The sequence below is a fragment of the Mastigoproctus giganteus genome, chromosome 11 (assembly GCF_048544385.1).
Source record: "Mastigoproctus giganteus isolate SK-2022 chromosome 11, ASM4854438v1, whole genome shotgun sequence".
NCBI classification, from domain to species: domain Eukaryota; kingdom Metazoa; phylum Arthropoda; class Arachnida; order Uropygi; family Thelyphonidae; genus Mastigoproctus; species Mastigoproctus giganteus.
This window is the reverse complement of record NC_143585.1, coordinates 159,902,143-159,920,251: the sequence shown is the minus strand read 5'-3', so window position 1 is coordinate 159,920,251 and position 18,109 is coordinate 159,902,143. Positions and strand designations below refer to the sequence as shown.

The 18,109-nt window shown below is 36.6% G+C and overlaps 1 protein-coding gene across 1 annotated transcript in view; it reads left to right on the top strand.

Moving 5' to 3' along the window:
- Positions 1-14,613, top strand: part of Ranbp16 (Ran-binding protein 16) — a 902,587-nt gene extending 887,974 nt beyond the window's left edge. Inside the window, exon 26 of the mRNA XM_090384993.1 lies at positions 14,209-14,613. Coding sequence (XP_090241119.1) covers positions 14,209-14,305 — 97 coding nt within the window. The 3' untranslated portion in view covers positions 14,306-14,613. The remainder of the gene's footprint in view (positions 1-14,208) is intronic.
- Positions 14,614-18,109: the final 3,496 nt, after the last annotated feature.

Genomic DNA, 18,109 nt, shown 5'->3' with positions numbered 1-18,109 from the left:
TTAGTGTTAATAGAGTATAGGTAGCAGTAATAGAGGCATGTGATGCAAGAAAATAAGCATATGTAACATCAGCCAAAATGAAAAAACCAACGACCATTACACACATCCATTCCCTCTAAAATTTTGTCCAGTTCTGTCTTGAATTTATTTAAGCTATCAACTTCCGCGACAGGTGGCAGTTTCTTCCAGCAATCAACTACCCACTGGCTAAAGGCAAATTTCCAATGCTGCAATTTGCAGAACTTAAGTCTTTCTTGGTAAGAGGACCCCTACGTTCTCCTCACCAATCTCGTTGCCCTTCTCTGTACTTGCTCAAGCAGCTCTACATCCTTCCTAAAATGAGGCCTCCAGACCAGTACACAGTACTCGAGGCATTGCCTGACCACTGCCGTATACAATGGGATAATCACCAACCTTTTCCCTAATAGCACAATTACTCCCAGATCTTTTTAATTTTCTACCATTCTAAGTGTAGTAAGATATGGGTGACATTCAAGTCAAGTAGACCCAATTTCGGCGAAGTCTTGACGGTCTGTGACAGCCAAGTCCTCTGCTTGCACCTTCATGATCGTGGGACTGTTAGTAATCCTGTGTATAACCTCCATGCACAAGCACACTGGGTAACCACCAAGATATGAACCAATGTAAGCAGGAGTCGAGGTGTGGTGCCCACACCACATGGAGGAATGTCACCTCTCTGTGTTACCAGGCAATACTAGATGGTAGAGAGTAGTGGCATGTGATGCAAGAAAGCAAGTGTATGAGCTTATGCAACATCAGCCAAAAAAATAAAAAATAAAAAATCACATCATTCCCTCCAAATGCCTGTCCAGTTCCTCCTTAAATTTATTTAGCCTATCACCTTCCACAACGACAGATGGAAGTTTGTTCCAGCAATTAACCACCCGCTGGCTAAAGGCAAATTTCCGCACATCTGTTCCAAAACTGTCTTTTCTTAATTTGAATTTATGCCCCCTTAGGTTCGTAATCTTAAAAAGTGGAAGATCCCATCAGAATTCAGCATGCTCAACCCATTCAAGGCCTTATACACCTCATTCAGATCACCGTGCAGGTGCCTAGTCTCCAGCCACTGCAATTTGCAGAACTTAAGCTTCTCTTGGTAAGAGGATCCCTTCATTCCCCTCACCAATCTTGTTGTCCTTCTCTGTACACGCTCAAGAAAATCTACATCCTTCTTAAAATGAGGCATTCAGGTCTGTACGCAGTACTCAAGGCGTGGCCTGACCATTGCCTTATACAGAGGGACAATCACCTCCTTTTCCCTGCTAGCAAAATTCCTATATATCATTGACAAAACCCCATGACCTGCCCTGGCAGCTGATCTGCATTGCTCAGAAAACTTCATATCTGACTGCACAATTACTCCCAGGTCTTTTTCATTTTCTACAACCTTAAGTGTAGTACCACACAGTTGGTACGTTTCTCTGGGGTTACTTTGCATTTGCACTGGTTGATGAATTGACTCTCATCAACTGGTGCAATACCACCACTTTGCTTATTGGAGGCTTGAAGTGGTGGAACCCATGTTTAGTCTCCAGAGCTAAGTTCCGGCCAACCCTTCCCCATCTCTTCCATCATGCAGTATGACTGATAACTTTTGAGGTTATGATGAACATCATGGCGAGAACCAATCTTCCTTACATTTCGAGGGTACAGCTCTAAAATGGTGTTCGCAGGCCGGCCGCTAGTTAGTACACCGGACCGAAACTATTGGTAACTCTTTAGGAGGTTTCCGGATCAGCTAGTGTATAATCTTGCTACCTCTGCTCTGCCAGATAGTGACTGGAGGGAGTCTGTGTAGTGTGTATGCACAGACTCCCTCCACTCCGTGCATACACAATTGTCGAGGCCACGTTATTTCAAAAATCTGGATATACCATGATTCTTACCACGTGTTCACCATATCCAAAAATTTCATTACTTCATACAGCATGCCCCCGCCCCCACTTTTCCTTGCTATTGAATACACCATGAATTGTCAAACTAATAGAGTAAGCTCATCTGCGAAAAGATCTAAACCTCCCAAACACTTCCTAGTTAATTTCACAAATATAGGTGGTCTCGATTCTTATCTCAACGATGTCCATTTCCACTTGCAGTCTCTCGAACCACATGTACTTTTTCTGACAGAACTTAGTTATCAGTTGATTCAACTACTGCTCATCTCAGTTGCCCAAATTATTCGCTGTATGATTCCTTTTGCCTCAAGGGTGGTACATGTGCATATATCTGTTCCGATATTCCCTGTCAGTGACTTGGTAATTTGGAATCTCCTCTTTTCGATCTTCTCTTGCTTAAAATCTCTCTACCACATTGTGTCAAATTCATCTGTTGTTTCTAACATTCTCCCAACTTCACTAATCACTTGGAGCTCCTTGACTTTCTCCAGTCCAACTTTCTTAAAAGTGAGGTAATTTTCCTTGGTGATTTTAATGTTTACAACTCCAGCTGGCATCCGTTTTCTTGTCACACCGACCCAGCTAGTCGAGATTCTGAGGCTTGTGCAATTTCTAACGACCTTGTACAGATTGTTCATTTACCCACAAGAATACCCGGACAATCCAAATCATACAGCCTACACGGTCGAAGTGATTGGTCCTTTAGATACCTCAGATCACAACTCGGTGATTGTCTCTTCTACAATGGAGCCTTTATCTCATGGCCATTCCCAACCTCGTATTGTTTGTCATTACAAGAATATAAAATGGAATGACCTGCAAGATTTCTTTTTTTCTTTTCCTTGGTCGGATTACTGTTTCAAAACTTCTGATGTCAACGTTTGCTCAGATTGTGTCAGTGAAATTATTCTTGTAGGACTGGAATTCTTTATTCCACACTCCACTTTAGAATCTCGTCCTTTATCTAAACCTTGGTTTTCCAATAAATGTGCTAAGGCTGTTCAAAAGAAGAACGTTGCATATCGTAATTGGCTTGTTTCCAATTCTTGTTTCATTTTCTGCCTACTCCAAAGCTCGCAACAATTGTAAAGCAGTCATTAATCAGTCCAAACTAAATTTTGAACAGGCTAATAGTAGAAAACTTGCTTCTTGCTCTAATGATATCCGAGCATTCTGGTATCTTGCCAAAGTTATTGGCCGCAACTTTTGCCCATCTCTGCTCCCACCTCTGTGAAAACCAGGAGGTTCTGTTGTCACTTCAGCCAAAGATGTCAGAAGGATTTTGACGAATCTTGATGCTAAGAAAGTTCAAGGTATTTATTGCTAAGAAAGCTCCCGATGGTATTTCTCCACTTGTTCTCAAAACCTGTGCTCCTGAACTTACTCCTATTCTTTGCCGCCTTTTTTCACTTTCTTATTCCAAAGGTGTTTTTCCTTCTGCTTGGAAATTTGCTAATATCCAGCCCATTCCTAAAAAGGGTGACAAATCCCTCCCATCCAATTATCGTCCCATTGCAATTACTTCTACTCTTTCTAAGGTAATGGAGAAATCAATTAACCGTCAACTCTTAAACTACCTAGAAACCTTCCATCTGATCAATAATCGCCAGTATGGATTCCATCAGTGTCGATCCACTGGTGATATTCTGGCTTATGTTACCCATATATGGACAAATTCAATGGAAAAGTTTGGTGAAACACAAGCAGTTGCTCTTGACATCTGAAAGGCTTTCGATCGTATTTGGTATGAAAGTCTTCTAAACAAGCTTCCATATTATGGTTTGCCAACTGTCTTTTGTAATTGGTTATTCAGTTTTCTCTCTGATCGCTCACTGATGGTGATTTTAGCTCTCTCTGTCTTCTAACTTCTCCACTAATGCTGGTGTCTCCCAAGGTTCAGTTCTTTCCCCCACTCTTTTCCTCTTGTATATTAATGACCTTCTTCCATTGACTGAAAATCCTATCCATAGTTTTGCCGATGATAGCACATTGCATTTCGCCGACCGGGCTAGCCGAGTGGGTAAAGTACCTGCCCGGCAACCCAAAGGTCGCGGGTTCGATTCCCGCCTCGGGCTTGGATCAAAGTACTGCAAAAAAACCTTGGGAGGTGCAATATGGCCACAGAAGCCGATGCGCCAACAACTACCAAATCAAAAAAAAAAAAAAAAAACATTGCATTTCCACTTTCCATTTTTAGAAACCTTGCCCTGCTCAATCAGCTTCAACTTCTCAAATATCTGCTACCAATTCCTAAAATGCTGATCTCCAGGTAATTCTCCAGTGGGGCAAAGACAAATTAGTTAATTTCAGTCTTTCTGAAACTTATTCTTGTCTTATATCTCGCAAAAAGGATTCTTCTGCTCCTATGCTCATCTTTGGTGACACCCAGATTTCTAGGCAAAATGATATATCTCTCTTGGGGATTACCCTGACTTCTAATCTCTCTCTCTCTCTCTCTCTCTTGGCACAAGCACATTACAAATATTGTTTCCTCTGCATCTAAAAAACTTGGTTTTCTCTTTCGCTGTCGGCGTTACTTTTCTTCCAAACAGCGTTCACTCTGTACAAATCGCAAATCTGCCCTACCGTGGAATAATGTTCCCACATCGGGGGCAGTGCCCCCAAAACCTCTCTCTCTCAGGCTTCTAGATTCCATTCAGATGAGAGCAATTAGGTTAATTAATGACTCCTCTCTAACAGAGCCCCTCCACTCTCTGTCTCATAGACGTACTGTTTCTGCTGCATGCCTTTTCTACAGATACTTCCATGGGCACTGTTCTTCTGAATTGGATTCTGTAATTCCTGCTCTCTCTTTCAAAACAGTCCGAACACGTGCTGCCACCAGCCAACATCCATTTACTGTCCAACTTCAAACTCACAGAATGAACTTTTCATCTTCCTCGTTTATTCATTCAACTGCCGTTTTCTGGAACAACCTTCCTTCACACGTATTTCCTGAAAATTACAGTCTAATGTCAACAGATATCTTCTTTTGTCTTCTCATCCTCCAACTCAAGCACAGTATTAAGTACTATAGGTTCTAATTCGTGTTTGGGGTTTTCATAAAAAAAAATAAATTAAAAAAAATAATAAAAGTAAAAATTAAAAAAAATAAAATAAAAAAATTTCTCTGGTGTTACTTTTATCCATATGCAATACTGTGCATTTTTCAATGTTAAACTTCAGTTTCCACGTCTCAGCCCACCTGCACGGTTCCCTCTAAGCTGCATGCGTGCGTGGCCACGCACTGATTTCTATGAAGTTGCACAGGTGCTTTTACTTCCCACACACACACAGCCGATATATATGTAGGTGGCGAGAGGAAAATTAGTGGAAGAATGATATAGGAAGGGGGATAGCTCATGCCATAAGATTCGCTATTGCATGACATGTTCCCACATCTTTTATTTACAAATACATAGAGCATAGTGAAAAGTTATATGTGTTGATTTTTAATTATATGAAAAAAATTATTACATTACGAATATATAAAGGACTGTAGCGGCTGTAGTTGATATTATATGTTTTTAAGGTGAGTTTGTTATAAAAATAATATAAATACCATATAATAGGGAAGGTCAGCATTTTTACATTCCGTCCATTCAACCACACACATACACAGTATGTGTGGGGGTAGGTGTATAAGGAATGTATTTTGATTGTGAAAATTTTCGAAGTCGAATTTTTTACGTATTAATTTTTTCTAATTTATACCTAAAATAATGTGGGTGGAATATCGTTGGATCTACTGATCCAGAATTCTTTTAATGTTTAACCAAAAAATAGAAGACGTATGAGAAAATCGAAGACCTCTTGAAATTGACAAAGGATGGTTGTTATTTGGTTTTTTTTTTTTTTTTTAGGAGCATTAGCAACTGAGGCCATATTGCTCAGGGGATATGCGGTGGTCATTCCCAGACCTTTCCGCATCCTCCGTATTTGGTGGTCATGTGCTCGAACCCCGGTCTAATCAAGAAGCATGTGCCCCGCACTGCTGCTCCTGCCCAGCGAGGCGCCCCAAAGGATTGTGACAATGTTGTAATCATGGGAGACTTCAATGCCGAGGTCGGATCGCAATATGATAGAGTAGGAGTTGGGAAGTTTGGACTTGGAAACAGGAATATCAGAGGAAACAGGCTGCTCGACTTCTGTGAACAGTACAATATGGTGACAACCAATACCTTATTTGAAGTACCACAAAGAAGAAGGTACACCTGGAGAGCACCAGGTGATATACAATGCTATCAAATTGATTACATACTAGTAAAGACAAGATATTGCAACCAAATTAAATCGAGTCACAGTTATGCTGTAGCAGAAGTTGACAGTGACCACTGTCTCGTGGTGGCAAAGTACAATCATAGATTTAAGAAATTCAAACGAATTGGAAGGACTAACTGGGATTTGGATAAATTACAATATGAATATGCTAAGAGGAATTACGAAGAGAAAACAAATGAAATCATAGCTAACATAACAGGAGAAATCAACTGAGATTTGATAAAGAAAGGTATATTAAAAGTAACGCAGGAGACATTAGGAAGGAGGAGCTTTGGTCTAAGGAAACTATGGATCACGTAAGAAATACTAGAACTCATAAAAAAATAAAAAAAAGACGTAACAAATATAGGAAAACACCCACAGTGGAAGGTCAGGAGAACTACAGATACACAAAGAACCTAATTACAACCAAATGTCGGGAAGCTAGTAAAGCTAGTAAAAAAACAAGACTGGATGAATAAAATGGCAGAAGACTAAAATTTATGAGGACTTGGCAAAGGGAAGAACAGACAAAGCATATAGAAAGATTAAGTCATTACAATACAATCCCAAAACAAGGAGCACGATGATTAAAGTTAAACAAGGAATCTTACTGATGGACCCAGAGGAAATTGGTGAGGGTTGGAAGGAATATCTAGAAGAACTCTACTGTGGAAAAGAAACAATTGCTGAGAACAACTATATTGAAACAGAAGACAAGGTGGAAGAGGACGCTAAACACCCAACAATTACAAGGAGTGAATTTGAGTTAGCATTAAGTCAATTAAGGAATGAGAAAGCAGCAGGACCAGACAATGTCCAGGCGGAGCAACTCAAGAATATGGGAGGAGACATGAAAGATAGGCTTTATCAAGTGATACAAAAAATCTATGAAAGTAGTGAAATCACAGATTTTAATAAAAGCAGAACAATCACTCTTCCAAAGAAAGGAAATGCTAATGACTGTGCCAATTACAGAACTATAACCCTACTGTCCATTGCATCCAAAATCATCTTGAATGTAGTGAAGAACAGGATCAAGAAAAGAATAGAAAAGGTCATTGATCAAGATCAGTTTGGCTTCAGAACTGGATGTGGGACAAGGGAGGTGCTTCTAGCAATGAGAACAATTCTTCAAAGAAGAATGGAAATGAATAGGAGAACATACATTGCTTTTGTTGATATACAAAAAGCCTTTGATAACGTAAATTGGAAGAAGTTGTTCAGAGTCATGAAAAACTTTAGCCTGGAATGGAGAGACAGAAGGCTTATCCTGCATCTGTACAAGACACAACATACTGAAATAGATATTAATGGTACCATAAAGGAAGCAAGGATCAGGAGAGGTGTGAGGCAGGGTTGCTCTTTATCCCCGTACCTTTTCAGCACGTTCATCGAGGAATCCATAACAAAAATGAAGCAGGAAGCAAAGAGTATCAAGATTAATGGACAACAGATTTGCAGACGACCTAGCATTATTAGCTGACACAGAGCAGAAGCTGTGTAAGACGTTGGAAAGGCTATCATTAAGGCTACAAGATTCACATCTAAAGATAAATGCACAAAAGACAAAAATACTTGTCATCACCAAGAATGATGAACAACCTCAAACAAACATCAACAAAGTGGAACAAGTGAAACAGTTTTCTTATTTGAGGAATTTCATTACCCTGGACAACTGGTGTGCTACAAAGATCAGAAGAAGAATCACCCTTGCCAAGCAAGCTTTTAGTAACAAGCAAAATATTCTAACCAGCAGACACATTGACAGGGAGACCAGGAAAAATTTTGCTAAGTCATTCGTTTGGAGTGTGCTGCTGTATGGAAGTGAAACCTGGACATTATGCAAGCAAGGTATCAAGAGACTGAAGGCATTGGAGATGTGGGGGTCTGGAGGAGGATGTTGAGGATTAGCTGGACCGAGCGACGATCCAACGAATCTGTCTTGAATGAGATGCAAGAAAAGCGACAGCTACTCACGACGGTGACAAAAAAGACAATCTAAATTTTTAGTGAATATCTCAGAAGGAATAATATTGGGAAAGAAAGGAGGGGGATGACCAAGGAAGAAAATTTTGGAAAACCTAATGAGGAAAATGAACTTTAGGGGATATGAGGAAATGAAACGTTCAGCAGTAGACAGAGATGTATGGTTGCAGTGACAAGGTGAAGCCTTTAGAGTTTGTTGATGATGATGAACCAAAAACGTTTAGTATTACTTAATATTTTATTAAAGAAGGTAAAATATAAAAAATTAAATTTTTTTAAATTTTTATAAAATACTTTAATTTTAAAATTTTTCTGATAAAAAATGTCGAAAAGAAAAACTGAAGACGTAAATACTGTAAATAAAAAAAACTTGCAAAACATTTAAAAAGGATTGGCTTTTAAAACAAATTGATGCTGAAATTCCATCATCAAACAAAAAAGAAAAGCCTAAAACTAGGAGATATTTTTCAGTACAATGAAGAAAATGGGGAGAATGGAAACTAGATTATTTAAAACGGCATCTAAGTCAGAAGATACATATAGACGCAGTTACCAAGTTACGTAATCTGAAAAAAAGGTGGAATTTTCAGTATTTTGACAGAAACTGCAGAAGTACATAACATAAAAAAAGGAAAGAAGTGAATGATTGAAATCAAATTTTGATATGGTGACGGTTTTAATTAATGATGTGATATTAGCCATAAAAATTAATTCATCAGTGAGCTCTGTAGAAGACATTCATGAACACATGGAAAAATTTATAGATATACCTAAAAATTGGAGAAGCAAAAATTATTCATTTGAATTTGTTGAATGTATAAATTCTGTTATCATAAAAAATATCCTGAATGAAATAAGAAAATCTACTTTCTACACGTTAATTGTAGACAAAAGTACTGATTTTCAGTACAGAAATTATTAATTTTGTATTTTAAATTTTGAATGAAAATTGAAACATATTACAAAACAGTATTTGGAGGTATTTTGAAGCTTACAAACTGTGACAATATGTCCATTTAAGAAAAAATTTTAAAAAGTTATGACGAATATAATCTTTAATATTCAAAAGATGGTAATGTTCACATCAGATGGAGCAAGTGTTATGCTTGGAAGGAAAATGGAGTAGCAGCAATTCTCAAAAAGGAAATATTACATCTGTCTGAACAACATTGTGTTGCACACCGAGAAGATTTAGAAGATTGGACAACACATGGAAAAATGTATCTATTCTGCAAGATATAGAGAAGTTGCTTAGAACTGTATACATAATGTTTAGCGGGTCTAGCATGAAAAAAGAAAAATTAGAACTAACCCAGGTTACAAAACACGATGTTGTGTCTTTTTGACCATTAAATGAAGTCAGATTGTTATCCAGACATTTTGCAGTTGATGCTTTAGTAAAAAGTTATGAAATATTGATTGAATATTGCAATGAGCAAGTTAATTAATGTAATGATCCTATTAGTAAATACTGTTTACAACTTTTTAAAAATTCACAATATTGTGTGGCATTAATTGCACTCAGTGATGTATTTGGCAGATTATGAGAAATCTTTGGAAAGAATGCAAAGAAAAACAGCAAAGAGTTCTTTACTTATGTAAACTCTAGAAGGAAGGGGATGAGTCAGATTGGTCCACTTGATATTGATGTTTCAACTGTTGATGATCCTGCTCAGGTAGCTAACAAACTAAATGAATATTTTGCATCGACCTTCACACATGAGGAGTTATTCAGGGAAGGGAATGCCAGAGGTGTATTAAACTCTGACAGTAAGCTAGATAATCTTGTAATTACTGAGAGTAAAATGGAGGAGAAATTGTTGAAGATAAACACAAGAAAGTCACCTGGAGTGGATGGAATCTATCCAGTTGTATTAATGGAGGTGGCAAAGGAAGTAAGCAAACCCTTAGCCATAATTACGAGAGCTTCCCTGGACTCAGGGGAGGTACCCATGGACTGGAGATGTGCAAATGTGACCCCAATCCACAAAGGAGGATCAAAGGGAGACACAAGTAATTACAGACATGTTAGTTTATCTTCTGTTCCAGGGAAATTAATGGATGTACTGGTTAAAGAAGCATTGCAGGATCGTCTAGACAAGACTTCAGTTATATCTCGGTCACAGCATGGGTTTGTTAAGGGGAAGTCTTGTCTGACTAATTTGATTGGATACTATGATGTAGTCACAAAGGAACTGGATGCAAAGAATAACTTTGATATCATATATTTGGATCTTAGAAAAGTCTTTGATACTGTTGCACATGGAAGACTGCTGCACAAATTGGAACAATGTGGCATTGGAGGAAAATTGCTGCTATGGATAAAGGGATGGTTGAGTGGGAGAAGACAGATAGTGGTAATCAGTGGATACTGCTCTTCGGGGACTAATGTTATTAGTGGAGTCCCTCAGGGTTCAGTGTTGGGTCCATTGTTGTTTTCTGTATTTATAAATAATATTGATGATGGTATATCAGGCATAATGTCCAAGTTTGCAGACGATACAAAGGTTCGCAGGGTTGTTAATAACACTAATGACAGTACACTGTGCAACAGGATCTAGAAAAGTTGAGCAGATATACTGAGAGGTGGGAAATTAAGTTTAACATTGACAAATGTAAAGTACTACATATGGGAAGCAGTAATCTCAGAGTCACGTATCAACTCTGTGGTACCACAGAGTTGATATGTGACTACAGTGGTAGAGAATGAAAAGCACCTTGGGGTAATTGTGCACGCAGACATGAAGTTTTCTGAGCAGTGCAGACAATCTGCAAGAGTATCTCATGGTGTCTTGTCAATGATATATAGGAAATTTTCTAGCAGTGATAAGGAGGTGATTATCCCCTTGTATAAGGCAGTGGTCAGGCCTCATTTTAAGAAGGTTTTAGAGTTGTTGGAACGAGTACAGAGAAGGGCAACAAGATTAGTGAATGAAACAAAGGGTTGCTCTTATGAAGAAAGGCTTAAGTTTTGCAAATTACAGTGTCTAGAGACTAGGCATCTGCGAGGTGATCTGATTGAGGTGTATAAAGCCTTGAATGGTTTGAGCATGCTCAATGCGGATGGGATTTTTCCTCTTGCTCAAAATAATCGCCTGAGAGGGCATAAATATAAATTGAGGAAAGACGGTTGTAGGATAGATGTGCGGAAGTTTGGCTTTAGCCAGCAGGTGATTGATTGCTGGAACAAACTTCCATCTGTTGTTGTAGAAGTTGATAGCTTAAATAGATTCAAGGCAGAACTTGACAAACATTTGGAGTGAGTTGATGGGTGAAATAAGGGGGTTTTTTTTGGCTGATGCTATATAAGGCTTGCTTTCTTGCATTAGGTGCCTTTGCTAATGCTGTTGACAGTAAAGACAGTATGCTATTGCAACGGGGATCTAGAAAAGTTAGACAGATGGCATGAGAAGTGGCAAATGAAGTTTAACATTGAAAAATGAAAAGTACTGCATATAGGTAGCAGTAACCCAAGAGAAAGTTACCAACTGTATGGTACAACTGTAGTTAGGGAGGTTGAGAATTAAAAACACCTGGGGGGGTAAGTGCAGTCAGATATTATGTTCTCTGAGCAGTGCAGACAGGCTGACAGAGCAGGTCTTTTTGTTTTGTCGATGTTGTGTAGGAATTTTGCTAGCAGTGACAAGGAGGTGATTATCCCTTTGTATAAGGCAATGGTCAGGCTACACCTTGAGTACTACATACAGGTCTGGAGGCCTCATTTTAGGAAGGATGTAGAGTTGCTAGAACGAGTACAGATAAGGTCAACAGGATTAGTATGAGGAACAAATGGGTGCGCTTACGAAGAAATGCTTAAGTTCTGCAAGTTGCAGCATCTGGAAACCAGGCACCTGCAAGGTGATCTGATTGAAGTGTATAATGTCTTTAATCGTTTGAGCAGGCTCAATGCTGACGGGATACTTTTGCTTGCTCAGATTAAGAACCTGATGGGACATAGATTCAAATTGTCGAAAGATAGTTGTAGAATTGATGTTCATAAGTTTGCTTTTAGCCAGAAGGTAGTTGATTGCTGGCAAAGTACCTATTCAATTCATCTGCAATATCAGCTGGGTTATCTAAGTCTTTTCCACGCTCAGTGCCCACAGGTCCAATCTGATTGTCTTTCTTCTTCATTGTATTCACAAACACGAAAAATTTCTCTTCCCCATATTTTGCTCTCTTAGCTAATTCTTTCTCATACACAGCCTTGGCCTCTCTAGCTTTATTTATGATGCGGTCAGTTCTATCTGTTGTTGTGGAAGTTGATAGCTTAAATAAATTTAAGGCTGAACTAGACAAACAATTGGAGTGACTGGATGGATGAAATGGTTATGTTTTTTTTTTTTTTTTTTTGGCTGATGCTATATAAGCTTGCTTTCTTGCATCATATGCCTCAACTAATGCTAATGCTAAAGCATCCACTCAGTAACCCATCTTAGGACCTTACCAGTAATCCCAACCTGTTCAATGCTTATACAGCAACCTCTCATGAGACACCAAGTCAAGTGCTTTGCTAAAATCCAAATAAACTATATCGAAATTGTTCCCTATGTCCAGCTAATGAGTAAGTTAAACATGAATTTCCCTTAACAAAGCCATATTGTGTGTAACCTTTAAAATGCCATATTTATCTTCTTGTTCCTGGATCGCACCCTTAATTATTGCCTCTAAGATTTTTTCTATGACTGAAGTCAGACTAACCAGTCTGTAGTTAACAACTTCATTCTTAGAACCTCCTTTATATATTGGCAATACGTTGGCACTTCTCCAAACTAAAGGAATCTCCACCAAGTCCATAGATGCCCTCATAATTAACCTCAAGGGTTCAATACACTCCGTGGAGGTCTCCCTCAAAAGTACCTGGTATATGCCACCAACTCCAGGAACCTTACTTGCCTTTCTGCTCAAAGTTTTTCTAATAAACGGTCATCAGTAATTATGTCACTACTTTCATTTGGCTCATCCTCACTCTTACAGCCTCTTCTCAGCATGATGGTTTATTTATCAGTGAAGACTGATGCAAAGTACCTATTCAATTCATCTGCAATATCAGCTGGGTTATCTAAGTCTTTTCCACACTCAGTGCCCACAGGTCCAATCTGATTAGCTTTCTTCTTCATTGTATTCACAAACATGAAAAATTTCTCTTCCCCATATTTTGCTCTCTTAGCTAATTCTTTCTCATACACAGCGTTGGCCTCTCTAACTTTATTTATGAGGCAGTCAGTTAAGAAGCTGTTTGAGCAAAGCAGACAGGCTGTGATGACAGCTCATGGGTGTTTTTTTTTTTTTTTTACAGCTCATGAGGTTTTTTTTTTTTTTTTTTAGATTTACAGGAATTTCTAGCAGAGATCAGGTGGTGATTATCCTGTTATATAAGGTAAATGTTAAAGCATGGTTAAAGTATACAGGTCTGCAAGCCTCATTTTAGGAAGGATGTGGATCTGTTGAAATGGATACAGAGAAGAAAAGAAAGATTGGTGAGAGGAGCAAAAAGGTTCAGTTTTAGCAAATTGCAGTGTTTGGAGACTAAACACCTGCAAGGGGATCTATTTGAGGCATCTAATGCCTTAAATGAATCATGCAAGCTCAATGCTAGTGGAATCCTTCCAAGGATAGTTGAGTTGGATGTATGAAATTTGTCTTCAGTCATGAGTGATTGATTGTTGGAACAAACTGGCATCTACTATTGTGGAGGCGGATAGTTTGATTAAATTCAAGGGAGAACTAAATAAACTGTTAAAGAGGAATTGGTCAGGTGAAATGAGAAGTGTTTTTTTTTTTTTTTTTATTTGGCTTTTGCTTGTTTGTTTTCTTGCATCATTTGCTCCTACTAATAATAATAGACTTATAAATGTTGCAAATTATGTACTATCTACAACAACATTTTATTCAGTATTGTCTGTAAAAGATATTTTGAATAATTTCAAAATAACTTTAATGAAAGTATTATGAAATTCTTTACATTAGTTAAACTCTTTTAAAAATGACAGGCAGCTTTCATTTTATGCAATACTAATTTTCACACTCTGATTTTCAGGTTCACTCAAAACTTATCAGTGTTTAGAAGGGACATCAATGACTCTTTAAAAGGTCCAACTATAGTAAATGCTTTAATGAATGACATGATGAGCTAACAGTAAGCTGGTAGTCATAATTACAATAAAAAATTTTAATAGAAAATGGATTCTAAGGAAGTCAGAGAAGTGAATTGGTTCAGTACATTGCCTGTCTGCTGAAAAATAGAGTTAATTGGCAGGGCAAGGTCATTGACACAACGTTTCAGAAGAAAAAAGGTTTGCAATGTTATTTGATGCATTCCACTTTGTTATCCGTGTAATTCTAGTTTGACTGTTGCTTGAGTGCAGATACTAACAAAGTGTGGATATTTTTTGCAGTTTGAGCCAATTGCAAGTTGTACAGTCATCAAAATCCCTTCCATGGCATTCAGTTAGAGTTAAATAAATAAAAAAAAAATGTATATTTAATGCACATTGACTTCTTTGCATTGTTGATACACCATTTCATTATACAAAGATAAATATGTTATTCTGAATATTGGGATTTTATGAAAATTGCAAATTTTGTATGTACAATTAATAAAAATCTGTATGATTATTGAAAAGTTTGTAGTGCATTATAGCTGTTAGATTTATTCATTTGGCAATGGGGCAAGAAACTAAGGGAGCACAGTATAGACTTAAACTGCAGTGCTCATATTCACTTCATTTTTTTAAAGATTGCTTCGTTTAAATCATTACATATATGTTGCCCCCCCCCCCAAGGATGGTGGGAGAAAAAGAATGTCTATTCTTTTTATTTTTAGGTCCATAAAATCAACCAGTTTCAATTTATATTTTACCTTGCTTATGACAGCACACATGTAACCAATTACACTATAAACCAAATTTCAATTTCGTCCCATTTTTAATAAACAAAATTATTTGTGGAATTTGATATGTTGTTAGTGTGATAATTTAATGAATTGGCAAACAAATTTGGAATGTCTTTATTATGGCCAATAAGCATCCTAAAATTTTAATTATGGAAGATTATGAGAAAGTATATATTGAAATTATATTCAGCTTTCTTGATTTTTTAAAGGATTTTGGAGAGAAGATATACATATTTAAGGTATATAGTGATATCCAGCATAATTTGGTATATTATGCTTTATTATAAAACATGTTTATCACCAATTTTCAGAGTTAGCATAACATGATAATTTTAAACATGTTCAAATTTTTTTTTTTTTTTAATGTGAAATATTTTTATAAATGTTAATTAATATACCCAAAATTTTGTTTTAAGAAGTGCTAAAAGTTTTCATTTTTTGTGTATAAAATATTTATAAACTATTCTGTTCTGAATTATAAAGTAATGTAAAACTTATTCCTGTGCTGATATAATTAATTCACTTTTCGATTTCTATATATTGTTTGATAAAGAGACTGAAATAAACTGCCCTTGATACTGCTGAAATAATCTATTAGAGAGGTTAATAGCAGAAATAAGAACCTTATAATACAAATAAGAGACACGAACCATCTTGTGACAAAAAAGAAATCTCTGTGATTTATTTTTGGACCAGTTAAAAATATAGTTCATTTGCATTACAGTGGTTATTTGTTTCATAAAGTGTGACCCAGATGCTAGTATAACCATTTGTTTCATTATTTGGCATTTACCATAAATGTGAAATGATAAATAAAGTTGTATTAATATGAACATTCATTTTGAAAAGTATGAAAGTAAGAATATTTTTAAAAATATGTTGAACTATTCAGCTTATAACAACTCATTTCATGTTAATTTTCTTAATGAAAAGGTTATCCATTTTCTCTTTAGTGAATGGTAAAAATTATGGTATTATGATTCTATGTTGGTGATGAAATACATATATGCTCCATTTGATGAAATAAATTTTAATAGCTTATGGTTTAATACACATTCATACGTCCATATCATGTTAACAGAGAAATAAAGATATTTTAAATCACTCATTTTTTGGCTTATCCATGCAACTGTTCATCACATAAACATACAAGAAAATAGCAGTACAGTATAGTTGATTTTTGAAGGGTGGGAGAAACATTTATTGCTTGATACTGCCAACATGTGTGTATATATGTGTAGAGGCACACAGGTACATGTATGAACAGATCTTATAGAATGTAGAATATTCTATAAATAATGTTTCTTCAACTAGCTTTCATTTTAATGTTTTCATATCTTTATTTTATTCTGTTTTTAAGAAAATAACACAACTTTTAACACAACCTGCATCTTTAAAGGCAGGGCCAGGTTTATGCAGGTGCAAGAGGTATATGGAACCAGTCTTGCACCATTAGTCAGAAAATTCTTCAATTTTAAAACATACACAATATATTCTTGTTTTTTGATTAGCACACATTTCTGTTTAAATTTCAAGAAATCTTTCTAATACCTGAACCCACTGATTTGATATGCTGTTCCATTTGACAAACTCTCTTTCAATGGAAGGCCATAACAGGTTGGAATCAGATCCGGAAACGAAATAACAACAGTGAGTCTCAAATGATGAAATGTAAAAATAAATAAAAAAAAGTGGATAGGCCCTTTTTTTGCAGTTGTTTGTAATTAATTATATAAGTTGAAGTAAAAATATGAGAAAATGGAAAATGTCATCTTAATTTTTTTTTTTTTTTTTTTTTTGCTGTCTGAAAATATGTTTTAAAAAAGTTGTGTGAGGTGTGTTTCTGATAAAGAATAATGTTTTGAATCCAGTTGTTTTCAAGTTATGACATCACCGAAACATTTTTAAAAGTCAACAGACTATTTGTTATATGTTATCTCCAAATAGGCCTACAAGGCTCGGACAATTCATATCGAGCAATTAGACTTCATACCAGCTGGTATTTAAATAAATAGATTTCAATACTGCAACTAAAACACTTTATTTACGATAAAATAATATAAAATTACGAGTATATAGAATAAAAATAAAATGGAATTGTAAGCTAAAACTGATGTGGTTTAATTTACAATAAAATATGAAATGTAAAATAAAATATAATGATAAAAACAATGATTCCCAGAACCCCGGTTCTGGGACCGTAAATCGGCTTGAGACCGATGACTGAAAGACCGTCTGGGGGAGCATATGAGTGCAATAAAGTCCGCAGATTACGGGAAGTCTGCTGTGGCAGAACACTTCTGGGAGAAGCAACATCAAATTTCCCCGGAGGATGCTGTCATCACGGATCATGCACAGGGGTTCTGGGACCATAAATGGCTTGAGAGTTTACATATAAGGGCAGCTAGCAATACCATTAATAGAGACAGGGGTGTACGCTTACATCCCCTCTTTGAAACCGTTGCTCTTGGAAGGGATGAACGGTTTCAGCTAGTGCGCTCCCAAGCCATTTCCGGTTCCGGTGCGCAAATGGGAAATTCCAACCATATTCCTGAGGAACCATGTGACGAGTGCCGTGGATCTGCTATTTAAGGATGTGCTGCACAGCAGAAATATGCTGTTGAAAAAGGAGACCGCTGTTCTCCAAAAGCTATAAGTGTTACGGTATTTTAGTATATTATTTCATTGTTTTTATCATTATATTTTATTTTACATTTCATATTTTATTGTAAATTAAACCACATCAGTTTTAACTTACAATTCCATTTTATTTTTATTCTATATACTTGTAATTTTATTTTATTTTATTGTAAATAAAGTGTTTTAGTTGCAGTATTGAAATTTATTTATTTGAATACCGGCTGGTGTGAAGTCTAATTGCTCGATATTGTTATATATTGTTTGATACTGAATGATTTGCTCTTTAGGATAACATAAAACTGCTAAAGTTAGATTACAGATATATGAATAACTGTCAATTTATTCAGTAGGTTTATTCCTTGTGGTAGTGTTAGAAAATAAAACAGTGTTCGAAACAGATGTGTAC